General features: G+C 34.8%; 1 protein-coding gene across 4 annotated transcripts; it reads left to right on the forward strand.

Moving 5' to 3' along the window:
* Nucleotides 1–1788: 1788 nt before the first annotated feature.
* Nucleotides 1789–27402, forward strand: LOC135629595 (rho GTPase-activating protein REN1-like). 4 transcript variants are annotated; one of them, XM_065137174.1, is made up of 25 exons: nucleotides 1789–2088; nucleotides 2288–2447; nucleotides 5911–5947; nucleotides 7199–7275; nucleotides 9971–10041; nucleotides 10123–10205; nucleotides 10276–10416; nucleotides 12585–12704; nucleotides 13055–13132; nucleotides 13365–13420; nucleotides 13502–13571; nucleotides 16286–16370; nucleotides 17861–18104; nucleotides 18192–18482; nucleotides 21014–21388; nucleotides 21458–21507; nucleotides 22234–22294; nucleotides 22381–22464; nucleotides 23668–23784; nucleotides 23857–24023; nucleotides 24650–24716; nucleotides 25854–26042; nucleotides 26153–26278; nucleotides 26423–26818; nucleotides 26971–27402. In XM_065137174.1, exons 2-25 carry the CDS (start codon nucleotides 2295–2297, stop codon nucleotides 27133–27135), a joined length of 3303 nt encoding a protein of 1100 aa, XP_064993246.1. In that variant the 5' UTR covers nucleotides 1789–2088; nucleotides 2288–2294; the 3' UTR covers nucleotides 27136–27402. The 4 variants fall into 4 exon arrangements, with proteins under 4 accessions (XP_064993246.1, XP_064993249.1, XP_064993247.1 ...); XM_065137177.1 differs by having other exon boundaries at nucleotides 26468–26818; XM_065137175.1 differs by having other exon boundaries at nucleotides 25860–26042.
* Nucleotides 27403–27499: the final 97 nt, after the last annotated feature.

Genomic DNA, 27499 nt, shown 5'->3' on the forward strand with positions numbered 1-27499 from the left:
GTCAACCCTCGAAATCGAACGAGGGAGGAACTCAACCTAAAACTCTCATGAGCTTTGTGATTACTTGGGCTTATATGACAAATCTGTGCTTTTGGAACTGAACCAAATCATATTGACTAATTAGTCAACAATACATAGAAAATAACATCTTACTATTCCCTAAGAAAACATGGATGAGTAGACAACAAGAATTGATCATCTATTTATGTGTCAATTTATAGGTGAATTATCTTGAATTATAAGTAAAATTATTATTCTAGAATCATGCATTAATAATTAATTTTTATGTACTAATTATACTGATTAATTGTCACGATTGTGCTATTGCTAGTAAAGAGATTGATTTTAGTTTAGAACCTTTCAAATCATTTCTACATTATATTTAGCTTATTTTTTAATTTAAATAAAAAGATTTATTCTCTTTATAAAAGAAAAGAACCAATAATATTTTTAATTTATCTTTGGAGTTAAATATCTCATTCAAATTTTGTCTTTTTGATCCAACTCGTAAAAATCAATAGAAAAAACAAATCTCCTATGATACATTGGATAGAGTGAATATGCATTCGCCATTGAATCAATAGAACAGTCATACACACCAACCAACGTATTTACAATAATCATTATACCCTTGGAGAACAATTAATGCACATTTATATTCCTTTGGTGCCAATACGGACATGCTTTTCCTATTCGACATGTAAATCAAATTCACCAGTTTTCATTCATGTTTTCTTGGCTGTTAAAAGAAAAAGACACTTATGCCCTTCATGCAGTTTGAATCTTACTCGGTTATTCATCCACAGGTTCACAATATAACGGGAGATGTGAGTGTTTTCCATTGGATTGATAAAAATACGGACTTTTAAACAACATATAGGTATTCCCAAAGGATATTATAAAAAAACCCTTATAAGGTCCAAAATTACGAAGGGATGCAATACCGTATCATACCGATATTTCGAGATTAACTCTACGGTATCGGTGCATCGAATAGTTTTATATATTTTTTTTATTACTGTAGTACTGTTACAGTGTAATACTGTAGCACTTTAGTAATACCGGATGGTCCACATATCGATATGTCGTCGGATCGATACGTACCATCCGTTTCGGATGGTACCATTCTGCATACCATACTTTAAACAATAATTAATATTATTATTTTTATATCCCTCCAAATATTAACATCCTTTATCTGTATATACATCCCTCTCATTAATATTTATCAAAAACTCATTTTAATAAAAATCAATCATATTTAACACAATTTGGTTTGACTTTGAAAGGTATATTATGAATACCCATAATATTCTTAGGGCCAATTCCCAAAAGAAGTCCCTATTTTTGAAAAAAAAATTTAAAATATTTTTATTTTAATTTTTTTATAGAATATCTTTTATAAATGATCCTTTTTTTCTAGTCCCTGTCGATCTCTAGGGATGTATTAAGACGATAATTTACTGTTACATTTCAACCATTGTGTGATACATGAATATATACGAAAGTTGTTTATTCTATAGGGCTATATATGTAATTTTTGGGCAAAACCAGTCTTTTTTCTGAAGCATGAGGGACGCAACCAACGATGACCGTCGCGCGACATGGACACCACGATAAGGCTGACCGTTACAGACCAGTCCTGTTCCCGGACACAGTCGCACAGAACTTCCTATGCGTACAAAGCGATCTGACCGTTGCATCTTAGATCCAACGGCAACGCTCTTCTCCTTCACATTATGACCTCGTGCGGTCCCCCGCTCCGCTCGTTTCTTTGTGTCTCCGGAGGGTGGGGGAGAGAGAGTCTTGAGAGACAAAAGCCGGGCGAGAGAGACTGGCGGAGCGACGAAGTCGGGCGTACGGCGAAGAAATCTGAGGGTGAGAGAAGAGTAGGAAAAAGGAAGAAGAAAGAGATGATCGAAAGGATTCCCGAACGAGGGTTTCCGCTCGTGCTCGTCGAGGAGAGGGAAGAATTGGTAACTCGTGTCGCGTAAACCCTGCCCTCGATCCCCACATCGCGGCTGGGATGCCGAGAATGCGCGCATTTTGATGGGCTCCGCGTCGCCGGACTCGATCGAGGCTGGGCAGGTGCCGTCTCTTTTGCTTCCTTCTTAATCGATCTTCTATTCGTTGATTGATCTAGCCCTTGTTGACTGTCTGTTTCAGTGATAGAACAACCCCATGTTTGATATATGTGGTTAGATTGTTCTGTCAAAGGTTTCTATCAGTTTCATCAAATTAAGATAGAGCACCTAACTAACATTGCCAATTTTTTTCTCTGGTCCAGTTGAAGTATGAGACTGTCACAGATGGCCTCATCTCAAAGCGGTGAGAATGTTGTGACGCAATGTAAAAATTGTCGCTGCGGTGAGGCGGACACCAAGTTCTGGATCACCAGGGCCTCTGACAATCCTGACAAACAAACAAATACATGTCCTAATTGCAATGTTAGTAAGATTTTGTTGAGATCAACAGTGCATCGTTTCCACTGCTATATTATCCCTCTTTCTCTCAAACGAGTCTCTTTATGAATAAAACAAAAGATTGATAATTCATATATTATGATTTATGTTACATTTAGAAATATTTTTTGAGGTAAAACCTAATTGTATGTTATGCTGCTTGGATTCTGATGCATGATAGCATATCTAAAGCATGTTTGGGATAATTTCAGAACTTGAAAGAAGTAAGATTCATTGTGACTGTTGGTAAGATTTTTATTGCATTTTATCTCTGATGAACTGTCTGAAATCAAATTTATCTACCAGTAAATGACTGCCAAGATAACCAGCTTTTCGTGTATATTTTGAATGCTTTAGTCCCATTGTATATTTACTTTTGCTGAGTGTGAATTACTTTTTGTAGTTAACTCTTTTGGATCTTCAACCTTTTGCCCTATGCTGAACTGACAAAAGATAAGCTCCTTCTCTTATTTGTTTAAGGGGAAAATTTGAAACCTTGAAACAGTTTCAATGTTGACTAATGAACTCGTGTTGTTATTATGGTGGATTGATTAAGATAGAACACCTAACCAACAAACAATTCAAAGAAATTTAGTCAACTTAGAATTGATAAATACAAGTAGACACTGTGCTATAAAGCCAATAAAATACCTCTGCCACATGATTGGAGGTAGCAGAAGATAAATCAATTATATAAAAAGTACCAGTCAATATGTGCAATTTATCTACATTAAAATGCAAGCATCACATGTCCAAATTTAGGTGTTAAATATGCAAATATACTAATTTACATTGTCAACAAAAAAATGGTTCTCACAAGTGGAGGCTTTAGGACCAAAAAAGCAAAATCATTAACTCAGATAGTTGATTTGGCATATTTGTTAAATATAAAGTAAAATAAAAGGCAAATGAAAAAGGGTAAAAGTTAAAGATTTTTTATTGAGATTATGAAGACTTAAAGTTTGTTTTATCTTTCTTTTCCTCGTCCTCAATTCCTCTTTTGTTTCAAGTCCTCTAATCTCATCCTCCTTTATTTCGAGTTCTGGCACAACCATAGTTTTCCTTATCGGTACGTATCAGTGTACTGACCAGCTGTTGGTATAATATGTACCAAGCTGTACCAAGCTAGACTGAGTGTACCAACGCACGATTCATAGAGACATACCGATGTATCACCTATACCGGTCTCCTGTCGTACTGGTACATAATGCTTGTATTGAGCAGTATGACAAACCTTGGGCACAACAATATCTGCTAAATGATGCTAAATGAGAATAAATATGATGCCCAGTGCGACTCCTATGGCTGTAGTTCTCTGCTTCCTTGTGTTTCCTACAATGTCATAATTATGGATTTAAAAAAAGGAGATTTTCAGCATTCACTGGGTTTGAATTGAATTTATAAACCTTAAGGTTGTAACATGTATGTTCCTAGTGAGGACCGTTTAATCATTATTTTCATTGCTCAAGCTTAATTTTTTCTCCTAGGATGTTGCTCTAGTTTTATTTCTAGACCCCAGCTTAATTCTAGAGGTTCTTACTATATCATCACTTCGGAACATGTTTTTTGTTTCCTGGTGTGAGGATTTCTAGCTTATAGTAGAAAGAATATGCATATTTGAACTTAATGCCTTAATATTGATATTTTCTTGTTTGATTAGATTGAATTCTTAAGTAGAAGAAAACATTTATTTTAATAATATATTTATTCATTGGTTTCAATCATAGAATGATATACTATGAAGCAGTCAAGGATTTACAAACAAACCAATTGAATATTATCAGTGGTTGATTGTACCAAATCACCAAGTGAAGATTGAAATTTGTGTACTATAATTAACAGATTAGTGATCTAATTTTTTCCCTCTCTTGTTTAATCTTTTCCTGTACCCCCTGTGATTCATTTTAAGGTTGAATAATTGCCAGCAATGCCTCTGCATGGGCTTAATTTATTCCATGCTATGTTGGTTGCATTGAGACTTGAAAAACAATGCATATGCCATGCAGTTTCGATAACCATGTTTACCAAGGCAGAAGCATAGTATTGCATTTTATCTTGGTGAAGAACTGTACCAATTACATAGGACAGTACTTTATACCTAGTCTTTCATATCTCAGTTAAACCTTTGTTAACAGTTACTGTATATCTACCGTATACAGTCATTGTACAGGTGCTATGGCCTTTTGTTGTCATCTTATGATTTTGTTTGTGTCTGTTATATAAATCTAATTGTCAGTTAGAAGTAGACCACCTTTGAAGCTAGATAACTATCGATGCCAACCTTTCTGCTAGTGGTTCATTCTCCTCTTATGCGAACACAATAATCTTGTGAAATATGTGGATTTTCCCTATTCATATACCACTTCTTGCCTGTTTATGCAACAATTTTGAAATTCATTCAAAATTCCATTATTTTAGATGCCTCCTTAAGATTCATTTGGGCTAAGTATACCAGGAAAACAATGACTGAACTTGTCTTCATCCTTTTTATCTGGACTTTCACTCAAGTGGGACATATGAACCTTTGTTAATGATTTGGTGTTTAAACCAAGGTATATAGTTTCGAATGATACCGCCCGGTACGAACGGTATGTACCAGCCCGATAGTAAATTGGTACGCAGACCACTCGCTATCGGACGGTATTTTTTATAAATAAATAAATAAATAAATAAATAAATATATATATATATATATATATATATATATATATATATATATATATATATATATATATATATATATATATACGGTGACGTCACACTTTTTTTTAAAACTTTTATATATAAATATATAAATAAATAGATATTTAGATAAACGATTATACATATATAGGCAACATCGCACATTTTTTTTAAAAACTTTTATATAAATAAATAGATATATAAATAAAAGATTATATATATATATATATATATATATATAGAGGCGACGTTGCCTTGTTTTTCTATGACGTCGCCCCGCCTTGGGAGAAGAGAGGCATCGTTGCCTCGTGTGGGGGAGAAGGGAGGCGACGTCGCCAAAATTATTATTTTTACTTATATATATATATATATATATATATATATATATATATATATATATATATATATATACCGAATGATATACCGAGCGTTTTACCGCTCAGTATACAGTACCGTACTGTACCGAGAGAATGTCGAAACTTCGGTACGGTATGATATTTCAATCATTGGTTTAGACTATACCTCTTTCTTATGTTAGTATCTGTACTTTCTTGCTATATATGCCTTGAGCCCACCTCATAGTAACTTACTGTTCATAGTTGGTGCATATATTAGCATGAGATCAACTTCATGAACCTAATAAGATCCAGGCTTGTTACAACATTTTTATCTGCATTTGCTTAAATCTATCTCGTATGTATGATATGTTGTTAAGCATTTTTTTAAAAGAAAATCACAATTACTGAATGCTAGACCTTCAGTGCAGGTACTTAAGAGTGGACCACTTTTCATTTCGTCTAAAGGTAGTTGCTCTGCAGTCAATCCATTTTTATGTTAACACATTAAAATGGTTGACATGCTATGTTTATTAGTATTTTTGTTCCAGTTTGTTGTTTTGGTTATTGTTTATATGATTATTTGGTAAGAAATTTAACACCATCTATACCAATTTCTTATATCATTTATGTTCCAATTCATGACATGCCTTTTTGTCTTGTTTACCTTACTACTGAACCATGAAGGATATTTTCTCATGTTCTCTTATTTTCAGTTGTTTATAGTATAGAAGGAATGATCCTTTTTGAACTTGCTATTGGATAGAGAAGAGGCTATGAATAGTAGAATGGCAATTTCCTCTTCCTAGATAATCCCTTAATTATAAGTTCATAGCTATTGCTTGTTTGCTTGAACTTGCCCTCCTTTTATTTAAAGGTCAGTCCTATACTGAAACCTGTTCTTAAATGGTGTTAACCTAGAGGATCATTTCCTATACATAGGGAAGGTGGGCAGAACTCATGGAGTACGATTTGTTAGTCATGACAAACAAATGACTCCTGTAAGGTCATAACAGAAAGATCTCCCAGATGGAGAGCTCATAAGTTGGGAATATAAGGAGGGATTAAGATTGATTAGTGGTTAATTGAAGTCAGCCTTTATTGCATATATGAACATAAGAGATGGGTTAAGTTCAATGAAAGATTTTCAATTTCGGGTATCGGACTAATGATGATCGAAGGCAGGATAAATAAAGGTCCAATCCGTTCCGGCATGCCAACACCATGGTATGCCGGAACATATTATGGTACCAGGATGCTGGGGAAGGGGGGAGACAGCGAGGAAGGAGTATGCGGTGGTGTAGTGAGCATGTCCAGGCCTGAAATCCAGTCTCCATTTTCTTTTCAAATAATCAATAATTTTCTGTTCTTTTAAGCATCGTCCTGTTTGAACATGTATTTGATTGTATTAATTTGTCCTGTGAGGATTTTTTTATGGAGAGGTATCAGGATTTAAACAATACTTATTTGCAATTGAGAAGTTCGACATTCTATAGTGTCAATAAATAACTTAATTCTTTAAATCTGTATATTTTATGTTGAATTATATTTTGACCATAGCATTTTGTTTTGTTTGATCTCATTCCAGACATTGTGTATTGCCATCCTTTTTTGTCATGGTTTAAGGACATCATAAAATGTAGCTCTTTCGTATTCTTTTGTCAATTATATATATATAAAAAATTAGTATGATTTATTTTAAACTCTTTAAAATTGCAGGAATAGGTTGGACATCATGGAAGAAACGTTGGTTTGTTCTTACACGCACATCATTGGTCTTTTTCAAAACTGATCCTGTAAGTACATTATGTAGGGTATCTTATACTGAACTCTAATATTATTTGCTCTTTTTTATGATAACATTAACCATATCACTTGCTGCATATTTGTATGTTGTTCATGTGTATGGACAGAGCACATCTTTTGTGACCCGATTGATTCGAGTATGGAAGAAGTACCACTTTGACAACTTCTATAAGCTGTAGTTCTGATATTTGTTTAGTTTATCATCATAAGCTACTCTAAGTCTCACCACTTGCTCATATTAACATAGAACATGCATTCCCCTATAACGAGAGTTTTCCTTCACTACCATATAAATTACTCCAAACTTCAGTGGTTTCTTTTCCATAATAACTTGACAAAGGATAAGCATTTCTCTGCAAAGAGGGCTTGTGTCACTATTATGCTAAACTACTAGAGATACACTAAACTAAGGATTTAAATTTTGGTACGGTACCAGTTCTGGTAACTTACTATACTGCTACTGTACTGGTATACTGGGAGGTATACTCAATACTGACCTATACCGTATGGTATCCTTGACTAATATAATAAAATAAATGAATAGTAATAAAATGGTATCGAGCTACATTTTTTGCTACTGGTAGTTGATTGGATTGGCAAATACTTTTCCATACTGACAGACAGTCAAGATTCAAAACCTTGCAAAACTATCAGAAATAGAAACAGTATACCATGATAAGATGGACCAAGTTGTTGCAGTCAAAGTCTACTTTATATCTGGAGTCTGATTTGTATGATTTTCTAGTAAGACTCTTTTGCTTAACTGCCATATATTACACATCCAGACCAGCACATTAGATTCTTCTAAATTTTAATGTTCGCCTGGACCTTCTAGACATGCACTGTTGATGCATGAGTAACCAAATATTTTACACATTATTCAATTTGGGCATGGAGTGTTTTGGCACACGAGTTGGGGGAGGAGGCATCTGCTCCTTTGCTTCCTGACTTCTGCTTTTGGTTGTGGATTAGACAATTAAGAATTTATAAGTCATTAGTTAAAACAGCATATTATCTGAATGGAATTCAATTAGTCAACTTAATACTTTTCTCGGGGAGGCCCATTCACTAGTTATTGGAAGGAAGAAGGAAGTGTACAAACAAGAAATTCATTGTTATCCCATTTCAAACCCCTTTATTATTGCCACCACTTTGAAATTTCACTGCTCTCAATCTTGCGCTTCAAGCCCTCTTTCCAGAAACAAAAACCCCTAACATCAATCTGATTGAACTTCTGACCCCTCATTCTTCCCCCCTGTTCGTCCACCCTAACCTCCTGGTTCCCAGACCAACAGGTGAGAGAACCCTCAACAGCTGGCTCCATTCTATAAATTCCATCCCATCCAGTGGTGCACTCTTTTTGGTAATGGAGCTAATGGGTGACATTGAAAAGAAACCTCAACTACCTTGAACCTGAATCAGGGCTGATTAGATAATTTCCATCTGCTTGAAAGAAGAGCTTGTGGAGAACCAAAATAATTGGAAGAAGGCATGAAAAACATTAGATGGTGGCCCACTGGAAAAGTTGGATGGCAAGCTGGACTAGGTGGCACACTTGTTATGCTGTTAAGCATGAAAAAAAAAAGACATCAAATTTATCCATGATTGATTCTGGAAATGAACTATCTATTTATTTTGAATTTAATGGACTATAAAAATATCTGATTTTACATGAAGAAATATAGAAGTCTGATATCAAAATATTTTTAAGGATTTATTTATGGGGCTTTTAGACATGAAAATCTCATCTTAAACGATCTATGGTATTATGAAGTCGCCTTACTTTCATCAATTTTGTTTAATGTGGATCATAACCCATTTTGCTTCATGAATTGGGATGCTTGCATAGATGTTCTTGAGTTTTAAGTGCTTGGAACTGTGTTTCTTGTGCAGTAACTGAGGACTTCTGTCCAGCAAGGACTGCCATTCTGCATGCTGAACATGTACTAGTCAAAGGTCACCATGCATGCATCCAACACAACTTGACCCACCTATTTTGGTCATGTGCTTATGGATGCCTGGTTATCATGTATTGTCAGTTGCAATTTGGCATGTGTAACACAGTTTTACATGCAACCTTGTGATCAAAATCCTTTACACTAAATACTTTGCACAAGTGACCACCAAGCTGAGGAAGATATAATGCATATGATATTTAACAAAAGCATAAAAATATCAAGTTAAACATCATTTTAGTGAATTGTCTATTTATGCTTGGAAAAGATATATTCTAATATTTTCGTTTTCTCATTCAGATGTCAGAAAATATCTTATGCTAGAACATTTACATGCCTGTATTTGTGTTACATCTTATATAGCAAGTATTTGTAATTCCTATTCCTTTTTTAAACTCGATTTGACTTGGTTTCATTCCATACAAATTAGTTTTGCATCTTGCTTTAGGGTTGTTTAGCAGACTATGTTTTTGCCTCTATGTTGGACCTTAATGTTCATTCAGTAATGTCCAATGTCCCTAATTTAACAAAGTTAACTGGTTCTGCATTACCATTTAGCTATTTTCTTGTAGATACATTCTGAAATCAAGGAAAACAAAGTCTAGTAACTTAGTTCCTAGTTATTTGATTAGTCATAAGGGGTCACTTTACAGAACACCATTGATGAGAATACGAGTTGTTCCCTTCACAAGAACATTGTGGTTAATCATGATATGCATCAAATTTTCAGGCTGCTCTCCCTCAAAAGGGAAGTGAAGCAAATATAACTCTTGGAGGTATTGACCTGAATAATTCAGGAAGGTGAGAGATTATTTGAAGTCCTCTAGTTGAATATTGATTTTACTGAAATTTGATAGTTCTGATTGATTGTAAAATCTGCAGTGTTGTTATTAAACCAGATAAAAAGATTTTGACAGTTCTCTTTCCTGATGGCCGTGATGGGCGAGCTTTTACATTAAAGGCAGGTTTACATGTTGGTTATTTTAGGTTGGTTTAGATTTTATTTTCTTTACCATTATCTGGTATTGCAGGCAGAAACTTCTGAGGATCTATATGAATGGAAAGCTGCATTAGAGAATGCTTTGTTACAAGCACCTAGTGCAGCCCTTCCATTGGGACAGAATGGAATAATCCATAATGATAAAACGGAATCAACTGAAGCTTCAGGTGATCAATGTATGTTACCACATTGTGCAATAACACTATTTCCATAAGTTTTCTGTCATTCTTGTGAATTTTCATGAACTTGTGGATTTCTAGGTATTCTGGAATACCCTTTTAGACTCTCAAGTTTCAACCATCAAACTGAGGGGTATCGAGCTCATTAGGTGATGCCACCATACATCAGTTCTGAGTTATGTATATGTGGTATATATAGCTGCATATTATTAAACAATACCCTCAACCTTTTAAATCCAGGATATGCTTCTAAAATTAAAGACAAGCAACAGAACTTTCGCAACTTTTGGTCATATCTTGAGTAAATCGGGATTAGTCTTCTCCATCAAATGAGTTTGAGCCGTTTGACAATATAGAAAGATCTTATATTATTAATATGTTAAGCAATAGATTATGAATCTAATATGATAAGACCAAGATTCTTTCTAATATACTGATTCCTGAATTGGTCCTTAGAGATGATTGAATTATTTTTCCTTAATTTATCTCTTATCTGAAGGCTCTTGGTTTATTTTCCATCTGGAATCTCCCCTCCCACCCAATGTTTACTTCTCATATCTAATCTAGTTCATCTGATTTTTCTCTACTCTGCTTCTGAGTTATCTCTCATCAAACATCACTCAATTATAAATTGAAAATAGTTGCTATCTATATCATCTCTTTGTTTCATGTCTCTTTTAGTTCTCTCTCAACTTTCATGCCCTACATGATCCCTCTCACACATTTCAGTACAGAGAGTTAATATAGGCATAACATGCTCCTTAAGCTTCTGTTCATCCATCTCTTTTTAATGAGGCAACTCCATGTTTAGATCTCTATTCATCTAGCCTAAATACATTGTTATTGAAGTAGTGATGACTAACATGTAGAAACTTGAGATGTAAAAGTTTTTTACTTGATATCAACCTTTTATTGTGAGAATCCTCTAGTAGATTGATGATACTTCTGTTTCATTTGATGAATTAAATTTTCTGTGGCTTTCCTAGAAAATGCATTCTGAAACAAAGATAAAGAAGCTGTCTTGTGCATGTGATTCATCGCCATCCTAATGATGTTTGATGCTTCATCACATATGCCCATGCTTCCCTGTTGTTGTGCTTAACTCTAATAAGAGTATATTTGGATTGCAATTAAATTGTGATGTTGTTGCCTTTCATAGATTTTTTCTATGTTCTGAATTCCCTCTTTATTGCAAGACCATAGTAGGTGGATCATGGATGTATGATATAATATTTTAATGAAATCTAGAAGTCCACAACTGATGTTAATACTTTACCATTGTAGTCAAATTGTGAATTGAGTTTTAAAGATAATCAAATCTTCTAAAGGACATTCAAGATGCAACCTCATTCTCTTAGTTCCTTGGTGAGCGGCTTTTGCATCATGGCAAACTCCAGTTTAAGTGGCTGACAGGAAACCCAGATGGAGTATAAATGCATATTGAGCCATTCATTTTCTGTTAGAAAATATAATTTTATTTACTAGAAACTGAAGTCCATCACTCAATCCTTATAGAAACTTCTTTGTGGAGAAAATGCTTCTGATCAAACTTCTGTATGTTTAAGAGTAGATATATTTCATTAGCAGCAGTAATACATTTAGGCATGCATGTATATGATTCTTATGTAGAAGAGTAGAGATATTTCATTAGTCAGCAGAGTTTATTCGAACTTATATTTTTTTGTTGTTACATATGTATATTGATGAATGTGGTTGCAAATAGACGGTTTTGTGATATGATCATACATTTTTTTCCTTTATGATAGTTTTTTTTGATTTTATGATTACTTCATTGTTTGCTGACATTGTAAGGTTTTAATACAGTATGCATTTTATTTTGACCATGACTTAAGAAAATCCTGTTACAAGTTTTTTTTTGCCCTGGTCAATTTTCTGTAAAGCATACACATGCTGCATGTGGATAAACGATTGGAACATCTTTAGCAAAACTTAATTATTGATGTAATATATAACCTTGAGTCCTTTCAAAGTCTTAATCTGGGATATTCTCTCTGTGAACTTATGAAACTACTGATTTTGTTAAATTGCACTTGTCTTTGTTTTCATCTGTTCTTGAATGTATTTACGAGTGGCTGGTCCTCGCACATTGCCTGCCTTTGACTGAACAATTTCTGTTTTTTTTCCTTTGCTTTTTTCCTCTGAAGTGAGGGATATACAACCTGTGAAGTCCACCATAGTTGGTAGCCCTATCTTGCTTGCACTTGAAGATATTGATGGGAGTCCATCTTTCTTGGAGAAGGCCCTCAGGTTCATTGAGCAACATGGTAAACATTTGTTTCTTGTGTTATTTATAGTAGGTCTTCTTGATTTCCTCTGTCAGCAAAGAGATTGTTTGTTTTTATCAAGGTACCATCAGTTCTAATTGGCCAAATCTGGTACGAAACATTGAAAGTTGATACTTGTGTTGTGGAACTTGTCCGAGCAGACTACTGATGTTATTATACAGCTATTGTTTTGACTTTTGAAGCAAATATACAGCTTCAGTTCTATTAAGTGTTCTAACATGTAAAAGTTTAGGAACTATATCATGTAAACTTCTCCTAGTTCAGTTTAAATGCATTCAATATTGAGCCTAAAGATCTGTATGTGATTATCTTCACCACTTTTTCAAAAGGTATCAAAGTAGAAGGTATCTTGCGGCAGTCTGCTGATGTTGAAGAGGTAAAACGCAGAGTTCGAGAATATGAACAGGGTTAGTTTTCTTTCAGACTATTGTATTTCCTTTTTCTTATATAATAGTAAGCACTAACCTTTCTCCAATACCTTTATGTGGAGTGTGAACCAAATTTGGCCTCCTGACCTGCTTCAGTACTTTTGTTTTCTGCAACCAGTGTGTTAAGCATAATGTTGCAGTTAAAGAAATTCTGGTTTTAGCCATGTTTCGTTCAAAGAACTTTGGGTTTTATTTTCTCACTTTTTTACAGGAAAAGTCGAGTTTTCTTCAGATGAGGATGCCCATGTTGTTGGAGACTGTATCAAGGTACAATTCTGTTGGGGACACCAACTTAACAATTTTTTATGAATTGTGCCAGGTTTCATAATTTATTTTTGTTTCATGCAGTATGTGCTGCGGGAGTTGCCAACTTCTCCAGTTCCTGCATCTTGCTGTACTGCTCTGGTTGAAGCATACAGTATGTTTGGATGGAAATTCTATTTTGTATCATTACAGTGATCTTATCTCATTTGAAGTTTACAACTTCATATTTTTAGAAAGTCACTTTCCAAATATGCATATTTGGAAGTGAGAATAGAATATTTTTAATGCATTGTGATCTAATGGTTAGGTGAGGTGAGACAATTTTACTGAGGGCAATATCAATAGCTAAAATAAGAAGCATGAAACTCATCTTATTGTTTCTGATAAAGTAATGACATGGAATAGAAGCTTCATCACTTCTACATGAAAATGCCAAGATAACCATGGCCCTGGCATTATGGTGCCAAGTCCAGTTAAATAATGTATCTAACATTGCTTTTGATTGTTGTTGTTAGAGCCATAGATATGCATCTGCCAAGTCATTTGCATAAGAACCTATTATTTGCTTCTTCTTTTTCATTTTTTAATTTAATTTAATTACAATAGAACATTATAGTTCCTCTTCTGCCTTCAATTCCACATAGACTGGAATTTTCTTGACCATGAAACTGTCAACATCTTGCTGTACCTTCATGTTACATGAAGAAAATATAATGCCACATACATGTGAAACTAGTGTTGTCAAAAGCACTAGGCAAAATATGATGCTAAGGTCTATTTTTGCCCGAGGAACTAGCTGTGCTCCCCTAGGTGCTTGTCGAACAAAACGAGCTGCTTAACTTACAAATATTATAATTTTTTTCCAGAAGAATTTCAATCAAAACATGAGTTTGATATCATTACATATAGAAGATTATTGTCACTAACATACCATATTGCATACATCTAACCATCTATATGGAGCACTTACTTAAAAGATTTAAAATCAAATAAGTTCACATCTAAATATTAAAACAAAAAATTCAAATATCTACTAACTCAAGAGTTCTGAAGACCACCAAGATCTACCACATCATCAACAAAATCATTCCTCGATTACATGATTGTTGTTGTTGTCCACTGAGAGAAGAGTGAAGTGAGGGATAAGTGGGAGGAAAGGGAGGTGGTGGCAGGTGTTGGCTCCAGAGAGAGGAGGAGATGGTAGAGAAGAGGGAAGAGATGGTGGTGGTAGAAGTTGCTGACCGTGGAGAGAGATGGGAGGGAACAGTGAAGAGAGGATGGTGATAGTGGTAGTTGCTGGCTGTTCCATGGGGGTGAGGGGAGGGTTATTATGCTTTTATGGGTTATCAGGTCAGGTTGGGTATTAATGGGTCAAGTGAGTCAGGCTCCTAGTTGCCTAATGCCTCTACTGAGGTGCTTGCGTAGATGGCACCTAGTAGAAGGCGCATCGTCCGAGTCACCTCGAATCCCTCTGGGGTGCCTCACCTCACCTAAGCACCTAGGTAAGTGCTCAAAACGCCTATGTGAAATTTTGTTTAGCTTTTACAAATATACATGAACAATCATGAGATATCAGATGTATGGAGTAGGAAAACATACAAAATATGTATAGTTGACTAGTTGACATATTACTCGTCTAGTCTGATATAATGTTTTTGTTATATGGAAACATGAATGTTAAATGGAAGCAAAAAGGATGACATCATAGTAGTTGTCATTAATCTTCATTTATATTGTCAATTTTCTCCTATGAGAAATGCTGTCTACATGACATGATGGAATTTCTGTGTCTTTCTATGGTGATCGACTCTATTCTCCCTGGCAAATTGTGGTGGAGACTAATTGATTGACTATCCTTCAGCCTTCTGAAAGGATCTTGTTTTCTTTGAGTACTTCCACAGATGAGACAATTATGGAACAAGTGCTCATTTGAAAGCTCCTTTTGTTTTATCTGAAAGGGAATAGCCTTCAGGTTTTCTTGGCAGTTCTCTTTGGGCAATGGCCAAAGCATTAGGTTCTTGAAGGATACTTAGGTTTAACTATCCCTGTTGGAGTACTTGTTTCTAGATTTGGTGCTCACATCCCCAATAAGACTCTAATTGCCCAAACTGTCTCTAAAAAGCTAGGCCATACTTCTTGCTGATTGGTCTCTCTTTGAAACAGTGCATCTCTCATCTTTCTTATCTCCCATCTGAAACATCTTTATCTCCTAGAAGAGGACTTATTCTAAGTGGCAATTCTTTATAATTTGTTTAATTTTGGTGGATGTCTCTGGCCATTGTGAAGTCTGCAGAGAAGTTTGTATTCTGAAGTCGAAACATTTTATGTGGTTGGCTATTAAGAACAAGTTGTAGTCCCAAGAGATCTTTCTTAAGAAATGGTGGATCCAAGCTGGCACTTAATCCTTTGCTCCTCAGACTGAATCCATTTATTTTATTCTCCACTGAACAGTGGGGACCTTCTTATTCTGCCTTGTGTTTGTTGAAAGAAACAATAGTTCCTCAAATTTTTTGAATTAGTTATATTTTCAGACTCGCTTCTTCATGGTTCAGAAGTTCTTTTGTGATAACTGGGTGCCTCTCTTTTGGTGGACTCTAATTATTCTGTTGGAAAGTTTATTTCTCTCAGATAGCCCTTTTCTTCAGTTTCTGCTTTGTGTTTCATTTTTGGTTTTCCCCCATGTTTTTTAGTTTAACTTGACGAAATAAATCTGCAGCATTTCTGCTTTTGTCTGTACTTCCTGTACGAAGTGTAAAATGTTCGATAACCAGTTAACTGCATATCTTTCTTTGGTTTCAAGATTTTGCTTGTTATTCTGCATTTCTGCTGACTCTGTATAATGTTCACTATATATATGATATCTATTAGGAACTGGTCGCGAAAGCAGAGTTGACTCTTTGCGTGCTGCAATCTATGAAACTTTCCCAGAGCCTAATCGTCATTTGGTGCAGAGGTATATTTGCCTGTAACTACATTTAATGTGCATCATTGTTTTCATGCATCAACAAATTTTCTTATCGAAAATAATCACAATGGCTATATTTTCCCCTATCCTCTTTGTTGCCTCCCCAATACCTGCATTGCATTTCTCCTGCCTGTAAAATTTATGATCTTTTGCATGTTCTGAATCTTCAGAATATTGACAGTGGCTATTGAGTAGTAAATTTTTATCCAAGGTTCTATATACCACCCAAGCTAGTTCATATGGGGCAATATTTATGGGTCCAACTGTAAACCAGCACTCAGATTAGCCCTTTTCGAGAGTTCCAATCTGGTTGTTCTTTTTTTCTAATATGGGGTTGCCTTGCAATCCCCACCATCCATTGTCATCGGGCTTTCCATCCACCTGTCCAGTATTCCTCCTACTCTTCTTCTTCTCCTCTTCCTCCTCTCCCCCTTCTCTGTACTATGGCATGTACAGGCATATTGTATGGTGGTATGTCAATACAAACTTGACCTAGACCAAATTGGTCAGGGACAGTATACTTCGAACCATGATTATAATCTTTTTTTTTTGTCTGAACTATAATAGAATAAATCTTATATGTCTGATATTCAAGACTTCGAACCATGATTATAATGACTTATTTTTGTTATCTGAACCATAATAAAATAAATCCTATATTATTCAAATATTAGAGTTGAGCCAGATTATAGAACAATGTTGTGCATAAGCTTGAATTAATCATGGTATTTTTTAAATTGAATTCTAGTGTACTTTGGTTATTTTGTTATTTTTTCTCAAGCTTAATACATTTATATCTTTTAAAGATATCTTGAATTAGTAAAATCCATAGTTTCTTTTTTTTTTTTGGTGTTCAAATCTACCTTAAGTTTGCCAATATTTGGACAAATCAAGTTTAAGCCAAGTAAATTTGCTCGGTCTAGATAAATAGGTATAATTTCAAGAAACTTATTCAGGGTAGACAATGGACTAATTCTTATTCTTGCACAAATAGATAGCAATGATGATTATGGATCATATCTAAAATATGTCGTATGTCTTTGCACTGAAGGTGGCATGTGTTAGCTTGGACCATTGACCTGAAGTGTCTAAGCTGAAGTTAATAGTAGTATATGTATATCCATCGTGCTCATAAATCAGAATTTCACTCACTTCCAATATGGGACTAGTTTGGAGGTATTATAGAAGGTTTTTCAACATGCTATGTAGTTTTACGCTTATGATTCTATAACTAGATTTTTTTAGTTATCCAACAGTCATTAAAAATTATGGATAGACTCAACAATTTTTTATAGATGCTTTTTTGTCAGTCTTTAAATTTGCAGAATATCAGCAGGTTATAATTATTTGGTGAACCAAAACATAGAGGGCCCAACATCGGAATGTATTTTATTTATTAAAAGTATAATTAAATTATTTATTTTGGGATTCTTAAATTATTTATTTATTTGGTGACTCTAAGATCACTGTTTATTCAGGATTCTTAAGATGATGCAAACAGTGGCTTCTCACAAAACCCAAAACCGAATGTCACTTCCGGCTTTAGCAGCTTGCATGGCCCCATTACTTCTCCGCCCTCTTCTTGCTGGTGATTGTGAATTTGAGGATGATTTTAATATGGGTGGAGATGGTTCTATTCAACTTCTGAAAGCTGCTGCAGCTGCTAATCATGCTCAAGCCATTGTCATAATTCTCTTAGAGAAGTATGACATAATATTTGATGTAAGGTTTCTTTTTTACTTTAATGGAAAATGGTTGCATCATCTTGTCAATTCATTTGATCGTGATGAGCTAATAACTGTCATTCAGGAGGATCTCTTGCATGAGGATTCAATGTCGTCAGAGCTTTATTCTGACTCTGGAGATGGTGATGTTGAAGATGATGATTCAACTGACAATGACATGCTAGATGATGATGAATGTCTTGATGAGCATAATGGTAGCAATGATTCAACTGACAATGACATTCCAGAAGATGATGGATATCATGATGAGCATAATGGCCTTGAAGCAGATATAGGTGATGATTCTGAACATTCATCCAGTGAAACAATTGGTGAAAGCAACAGCAATGTTGGAAGTAATCCATGTGATGATAAGGTTCCTATCCCACTATTCTCCCAAGTTTTTTTGTTAAAGAAATAAGGCAATTCAGTTTTAAATGTCTCTAGCATTCTAGAAAGTCATTTGTTCAGACAAATTGTAAATTTTGTTTAGCACATTAATTCTTTTTTGTTGTATAACTATTTTTTAGGTTTATTTCTTCTGGTTAAATATTAATAATGCTAGAAACTGGTCTTTGTCCTTTATTGTTTAGCAAGAAATTATTTTTCTCTATGGTTCACTTGAGTTTGTCACTTGTTTAGCAAGAAACTGATTTTGCATTTTAACCTATACAAGTTGTACCCTAGTTTCTCACAAGCTTAAAACTACTCTTGTAGGAAAGTTTGAAATATGGTGGCTTAGTACCAATTTGTAGAGGGAGACTGCAACTATTAATAGTGTTTTCTTTTAGGGAACTTGTGTAGATTTGCCTCAAGGAAAATTGGAATTTTGTGGACAGAAATCTTGTTTGATATAGAGCATTATGCATGTCGACCCGCCTTGCTTGTCATAGCAAGCACATGTCATGCCAACAGAATAATGGCAGCACAAGTTGGTGGTAGCTTTAGGGTCTTATTTTAAATGTTGTTGATGAACGGCTATTAATTTGGTGATTATTATTTTCACTTTCAAATATTGGTACATTTATATGGGTTTAGCAGCAATAAATTAAATAAGAATGTCTCTAGTAGTTTGAGGTGCTCAGTGATATAAAAGAGTGAAAGGGCTTGAGCTATAATAATGGGATTGATCCAGTAGGAGTTGCTGTGGAGATATATTGGTATGATTAGATGCACTTACTACTACTTAGGTCTAACCATTGTGTTACAAGGTTAAGTGTTCACTCTGTTGAAGCCGTGGGCAGTATTTTTATCAGGTAATATTCTCACAAAACATGGCTTGTCATAGCAAGCACATGCCATACCAACAGGATAATGGCAGCACAAGTTGGTGGTAGCTTTAGGGTCTTATTTTAAATGTTGTTGATGAACGACTATTAATTTGGTGATTATTATTTTCACTTTCAAATATTGGTACATTTATATGGGTTTAGCAGCAATAAATTAAATAAGAATGTCTCTAGTAGTTTGAGGTGCTCAGTGATATAGAAGAGTGAAAGGGCTTGAGCTATAATAATGGGATTGATCCAGTAGGAGTTGCTGTGGAGATATATTGGTATGATTAGATGGACTTACTACTACTTAGGTCTAACCATTGTGTTACAAGGTTAAGTGGTCACTCTGTTGAAGCTGTGGGCAGTATTTTTATCAGGTAATATTCTCACAAAACATGGTATCAAAGCAGAATTGAGATCCTGTATTTGCAGACTAGTACCTGTGGATTGCTTAGGGCATGTAGTGTCATCCATCCCTTATTACTAGGAGTGTTTTCAGGCTGAAGCCTCTTAGGCTACTTAGTTAAGATTTGTCCCATCAAGTTACTTGGCTAGTATATCCGGTTGTTTCATGATAAATGAAGAAACAATTAGACTGGAGTATGAAGAATATGTTAGATCTTTATCTATGTTTTAATTTGGAAAGCTTGATATACTTGTTGCCAGAAGCTGTTAGTTTACATGGATAAGGCTCAGTGAACTGTAACAAATTAGGTAACTGGACCTTTAACATTTTGAATTGGTTTAATCATCAAATTTGTTCTGAATTAGCACCTGCAGCTTAGTAGGAGTAATTTCAGGCCAAAGCATCTTAGACTATCTAGTTAAATGTTTGTTCCGCCAGGTCTTCTGGCTAGTCTATCAGGTTGGGTCATGATAAGTGAAGAAACAATTAGATTGAAGTCTTTTTATCTATGTTTTAATTTGCAAATCTATGTATTACTTGTTTCCAAAAGCTATTAGTTCACATGGATGAAGCTCAATGAACTCTAAACAAGCTAGATAATTGGACCATAATATTTTGAATAGGTTAAAGTGTCAATTTTTCTGAATTTATCACATGTTGGATCTCACGTATTTGACTAGGGTGGCCTGGTGGACTAGAGATTGCCAGACTTGATTTTTAGGCTGTAATAGTTGATTTGTCTTGTTGGCCAGATAAACTCCTGGTTAGCTATAGTGTATCCAGACAACCACATGGTTGAACAATCAAATGAACATTTTGGGTTTGGTTACCATATATATTGGTCATTTCTTGGGATGATCTGGAGCTTAAATTTGCATACATTTGAGACCATCTTAGAGGCCTTTCTCCTTAAATTTCTTATTACATGTACTTAGCTTCCGTTCTTTTTTTTTTCCAAGTTTTGCACTATTTAAATATTTTCTTTGTGATTTTTTTCATGTGGTTACAAGAACTAGTTATTACAAAATCTATTAGAGATTGAGTCAAGGGGTTTGATTTTAGTGTATAAAATGTTATTGTTAAGGATCTGCCTCCAAACTCATGATTGTTAAGGTTCATAATATTTGGGTGTGGTCAGAACTGTGCTTAGTTGTTTTAAACATATTTTAGCTATTTAATTGTTTGACTTGTTCTAATAATGTATGCAAAATAATATTGTACTTACAGTTCCTGAACAATCAGAAGAGGGATGGTGCATCACTTCAAGATAATGATGTCCCTGATGCCTCCAAATTTTTGGCAGATACAGCACATAATACTTTGTCACATGATGTTTGTCATCAGAAATCATCATCAACATCTGATATTCCATATGCTGAGAATTCCAGTGTACTGAAATGCAGAAATTTGCTGCACGATGAAAGTAATGCCATAGCTTCTCATGATAGAGTAGCTAGTGTCGCCTATGAGTCTGTTGGTGATGATATACCTACTTCCACAAGTATGAGTCATATTTTACCTTCAAGCGACCAAAAAGCTGTAGACAAGTCAAATCAAATGGTACTCGCTTCAAAACGACCTACTGTATGGGGACGGACCTCTGTGAGTATATTTAAATTCCATCATTGCTTGCTGTGATAGATTATATTCTCATATGTTCCCATTATCCAGGCAAAAAGGAACCTTCCCATGGAATCAATGGATTTATCAAGCAAAGATGGGTACATGATCTCTTGGAAAATATGTTCTTTGTGGTTTATCTTCTTTACCGGCTACTATTTGTAATTTAGTAAAAATTTTTACTTTTTTGATGATGTTTGTAACCAAATTTCATTCTGAAAGTAATTTAAAACATCAATTCTGCAGGATTGATGTAATATATTGTTTAGGCCCTTAAATGACACTATGCATCAATATGGGGTTTTTGCATTGTTAATAGTATCTTGGTCAACATGTTATGTTCTGACTTGGTTATTTTAAAATCAATGTTCTTTGATTTTAGATATCACATCCATCATGTGTAGTTGTATTGACATATGCACCTTATATTCTTTTACCTTTTGCCTCGGTGACATATTAAGACTGTAGCATATTTTGTGTATATTTCACTTGAGTTGTAAATTTCTTGCTGTGAAATTATAATTAAATTTCAAACTGATTATGATCCTTCTTTGACTGATCAGTAGCTTAGAACAAGCCAAACAGTTGTACACCTTAAAACTGGATAGTCTATGATGAAATTTTGTCTGGTTTGGTTGGAAAGAAATGCTTTCTTATTGTTATATTCTGAAGGATCTTTTTGGTTGGTGCACTACCGTATATTAGTTGAATTTTATTTGAACAAACTTCCAATATCTGAGGATTTATATATTATTACTTGAGGAAAATTTCCTGTTATAAAGCTAATTCACTTTTATGTTGAAGTATTGGTTTCATCCTATCAACAGGATTGCTGTTCAACAGCTTGAGAACACAAAGAACGACTTGCAAAATAAAATTTCAAAAGAGGTACCTTCTTTATTTTTCAAATCAAAAAGTCAGTTCAAATAATTAAGAAAATTTTTATGTTCAAAACAAATGCCCTTTTGTTAAAGGTAAAAGGAAATGAAATTTTACAAGAAAGTTTGGAAAGACGAAAGGAAGCTTTGCATGAGCGTCGCCTAGCTCTTGAGCGAGATGTATGTACTGCATAATACATCAGATGTTAAAACTTTCTTTATCTTAGCCATGACTTCTTTTCTTGTGAGTGAAGAAATAGTCTTATGTTCTTTTCTTGCTACAACTCCTTTCCTGGATGGTTATTGTGGAGTTAACGGTATGCTTACTCTATCTTGCTTGATAAAAGGATGTTTGCATTTATGATGCTCCCTGTATTGAATTTTCATTTTTTTGTTTCCTTTGGGTAATGGCCAACATGTCATCAATAACCAAGAAAAGGAAGACTTGGAAGAAAATTACTTGATTTTGCTTACACTATCTAATCAATTTATAAGCACTTGCTTAGCAGCCATATATTAATGCACTTTGTCTATTCATCTATAGATAGAGGATGTTGGGAACCCAGTCATGACTTTTTAGGGGCCTCTTATTTATCTTTTCACATTATTATCTCTGTTAGATTCTACATCAAAGTTGTTGCAACATTATTTAGACATGCACTTGCTGATCTGACATGCTATGAAATGAATAGCATCATTTGACATGTTTAAACTATAAGTCCTTTATTAGTTAGGTTCAACTTAGGGCCAATCCTTTTTGTTATTGCTTATCCAGTTTGTACTAACTATTCCTCATTTGAGACCATGGACATTACATATTTTGGCAGAAGTGAGACCCATAGTTATAGTGCCTTGGAATTCTATCATTGTGTCTGCACTGTGATGTTTTAGTTTATGCTATTTCTAACTTCATTTCAGCTCTTAACTTAGACTTTTCCTATTTTAGATACTCAGAAATAGTCATTTTGTCTTTGGATAATATCCTGACAAGCTTCGATTTTCCCGAGAGATTTATTATCTTGATTCTGATTCAAAACTCTGGTGGTACAGTAATTGCAAAAGTTCAGTTTCTTTTGTTCTTGCTCGTGACTAATTTCAAGCAACTTAATATGACTTTTCATAATTAAATACACATGCGAAAATTATATTGTAATTTGCTAATTCTTATTGAAGATTTCATCCTTTCTATATTTTCTACGTACAACTTTGTAATGAAGTTTTCGTTTTGATTCTAGAAAATGTTTTCTTATTTCAGTATCCCGTTTGCATTTATTATATATAGCTCCCTGCAGTTCAATCTTATTCGCCCTAGATATTTTACATTTTTTTCAGTAGGAATCTTTTCGGATTTATCACTATTGAAATAAATCTCTGTTGAAATAGATAGAAAAGTTGCGAGAGCAATTGCAAACTGAGAGAGATCTCAGAGCATCCTTAGAGTCTGGATTAATGAACATGCGACCTGGGCACATATCTTTTGCATCTGCCATGGACAGCAAGGTTAGTTTAAAGTTTAAAGTGTTTAAGAAGCTAATTTTGTAAAAAATTCATAACATAGAGTTGTGTTAAAAGACAAGGGCAGATCTAGAGGAAGTCGCTCTTGCTGAAGCAGATATAGTAACTTTGAAGCAAAAAGTTGCTGATCTTCGTGGGCAGCTTAGTCGTCAGCTAAAACGAAGTTATGCTTCCTTGTGTGAGTCATGCAGCAAACATATCCATAGTAGGGATCATTCTGCAGAGTAAGATATATGATCCTTATCAGTACTCATATCTTTCTTAATGCAAAATTCTGGATGCCTGTTCTCTGGGTGTTTTTCTTTTGTCTTTTTTGGGTTTTGGTTTTTCTAACGTTGCAAGTATCTTAAGCCACTCATACTTCTTTGTTTCGTAAAGAACTAACTTCAAACGTAGTTTTCTGATAGTGCTAAGATTAAAATATCAAGATTCTAGGAGCAGGTGAAGTTTCAAGTGGCTATTAAACATGATTGGCCATAGTATTTGAGATATATATTGGCCTGATCTGACAATTGGATGTCAATTGGCTGAAATCAATATCGAAAAGTAAAATAACATCAATATCATTGGCCATAGGATCTAAGTTCCGAATACAGAGTTTTTCATGAAAGAATAAGTGACTCACTCATCATAGATATTTGTGTTAAAAAACAATTAAAAGGAATGCCCAATAGAGCTACACAGTCTAATAGATTTCTTTCATAATTCAAGTTATTTCATGTTGATCCACTTAATTCAGTTAGTAATTATTTAAGAATGTCGAGTGTCACAGCATAACAGTCATTTGCATTGGAATATCTTTTCAGGTGAATTCTTTGTCATACCTTAACTAGTCTTCATTGTCATACAGGAATGACGCATTGGAGGATGTTAATAACAGTCTTGGTGATCAACATGGGAGTTTTTTGAAACAAGCTGTAAGTTTATCATGTTGACATCCCTTCTTGACAGTTTTGACATTCCTTGTTTATTAATTGTTAAACAATGTACAGTCCTTAAGGTGCTATTGTGCTAATACACCAAGTTGTTCTCTTTAGTGGATAACCGAGATGTAAATTAAAATTTTGTCGATACTGTTATTCATATTACCTAAATGAGACTACCTGAAGAATTTCAGTCAATGTCATATCACATCTGTTTGAATGAAAAGGGATTCTGTTTAAGCACATGAAACTAATATTGACTTCTGGTGTAGAGGTCGTATTGGAAACACAACTTCAGATCAATGTGCATATTTTTAAAATAACCAGCTTACTGGTTTGGATTAGTATTTATACTTCTGTCATGATCATGAGTTTTTAATATGCATTCCTCTTGAACTTAGCTGTGTTCTTACATGATGAAATTATCCAATCACAATCTTCTAAGATCTTTCATCTGAGAACCTGTCACTTTGACCTCTGTTTTGCTTTCTAACAATTCACCAATTTTCTCAGGATCATTTTTTTCTTATTTAGGCCCAATGCAGCATAGAGTAGGAGCATATTGATAATTGGTCCATCCAACCTTTCTTTTATGTAAATAAAAATAAGTGGTCGGATAGATTTTGAAGTGATGTTCCATTACCTCCATAAGTTATCTTGGATAGCTCAAAGTGTTGACTTTTCAGAATTTTACAATTTAACAACCATGAGAACATTTGGTAAAAATATCTCAAAGTATTTGTTTCAGCAACTGTTTTCGGACACATTTGTTTAGCCAAACTAGACAGTAGCCATTTTAAGTGCTCATATAACCTCCTTATATGATATTGCAAAATAACTTGATATAAATTTGAAACTAATCTAGGTTACCAGGGTTTGAGCTATAGAAAATTAGAAATAATCCTTCTATTTGCAGGAGTGAAGTTGTGTGCACTGGTCCTCCTGAAACCCTATACTTATTTATTATGGAAAGATAATACATGTTGGTTTTTATCTGGTAGATCATTTTTCAGCTTTTTCAGCTGCAAATTCATTTCACTGTAGATGATTTTATCTCCTCTTGTTTATTGGTTCGATATCTCTTTCCATTGTATCAAATATTATCTTGTTTGATAGGCATATCTTTTATAGGTGCAGGATTCTGTGTCTGGAGGAGCCCGTGATCTGGTGCCAGCAAAAGAGCAAGAGCTACCTTCTTTAAAAGAAGTGGAGCCTCAGGCTCAGAACAGAGAGTCATGTAGTCAGAATATGATCACCTCAGGAACCAGAAACACTCCATCTAACAAGGATTCAATGTCAAAATTCTCTTCTAATAATGAGGTGCACATGCTAATTTCTATTATCCTGCTATAGCATTTTTCCTCTTTCTCATGCCAATCAGCTCCCAAATCTGTGACTGACCCATGCATATATTTTTCTAAAAATTGAAGGATACAAAGACACAAGCACAATGTTTACCTTCTTCTCCAACTGCTAAGCCTCAATCCGAGCAGCTCAATACCAATCGAAGTAGCATGGAGTCTCCAGTTTCAAAGCATTTCACTTCCTTGGGTGAGGTATGCTTGTATATTTTCTGCTGTCTTGTGCATGTACATGCATGTTTGTGTTTGTTTGTATCACCGACTTCTTGATCACCGGTATGCTTTAAGATGAAAATACAATTTATTTATGTAGCATATACTGACTTGTTTTGTAAGCAGAACATCACTGCAGCTGACCATAAGAATGTGGAAACTCAATCCCAGGAATCAGTGCCATCATCAGATTATCAGCCATCTCAGAAGCAAAAGACAGATATAGCAAATCCAAGCAGCAACTTATCCCAGGGGCTTAATAAAGTTCTTCCATCTAATGAAGAGCCGGTGAAAGCTAGAAAGGGTAGTGCTTTAAAGAAATTCTCTTTGTGGGATGAGAAAGCGAAGAAAGAAGTCCAAGATCCATCTTTATCTAATAAGCATCCCTCCCATGAGCAACAACCAAGTGACATGACATCAAATAATTTGAAACCTCACATTTCTGCTAGTATTTCATCTTCTGAGGATGTGACAGTATCTGGGCACAGTGGAGCTACAACAAGGTTCTCTTCAAGACCTGAGGTACAAATCTTTTTACAGTTACAATAAGCCTACTACGGAAGTAATTATTTGCCACTGGGTTTTGAGGGTCTCACCATCCACATATCAGATATAATCATCCAACGTACATCAGAGGCTTACTGACTTGATTAAACTATTTTGATTTCACTCAGGAAACAGCCTCATCATCATCGTCATCATCAGCACTTGCCAAGTTGACGAACCGCCTAAACTTTTTGAAGGAACGCCGTGCACAACTTGTAAACGACCTACAGGTTGCACGGAATAGCCTTGGACCAGGTCCAGATGGTCCTCCCCCGAGAACCAACTCTAGATGACTATGAATCCATCCCAGAGGTGATTCTTTGGATACCTGGGTGCATTTGTGCTGCTTCCTGAGTTATCAATGTCTGGCATGGCGACCACCATGATTGCTCACTTCTAGCTGGTGAATTTAATTGGAACTTGACAGAATTTTGGCACTTATGTACAGTTAAAACACTTGCATTTATCTCTGCTTCTGAGAAATTGCTGGTAGTGATTTTAGGAAGTTTGTAAAACATGTTTGAAGACGATAATAGATATATTTGAGTAAGCTTTTTTCATATTTGTCATCGTACTAGGGGCTCAAATGCTTTTTCTGATTGATTCTGTTTAATATACAAAACGCCATACACTGCTGGTTTGCTGCTCTTCATGAAA

This window comes from Musa acuminata, chromosome BXJ3-1 (assembly GCF_036884655.1).
Source record: "Musa acuminata AAA Group cultivar baxijiao chromosome BXJ3-1, Cavendish_Baxijiao_AAA, whole genome shotgun sequence".
NCBI classification, from domain to species: Eukaryota; Viridiplantae; Streptophyta; class Magnoliopsida; order Zingiberales; family Musaceae; genus Musa; species Musa acuminata.

Coding starts and splice junctions, on each gene's coding strand:
- LOC135629595 (XM_065137174.1), top strand. CDS start 2,295: ATGAGACTGTCACAGATGGCCTCATCTCAAAGCGGTGAGAATGTTGTG. Junction 10,417..12,584: donor TGAAGCTTCAGGTGATCAAT/GTATGTTACCAC, acceptor TTTCCTCTGAAG/TGAGGGATATACAACCTGTG. Junction 18,483..21,013: donor GTAATCCATGTGATGATAAG/GTTCCTATCCCA, acceptor TTGTACTTACAG/TTCCTGAACAATCAGAAGAG.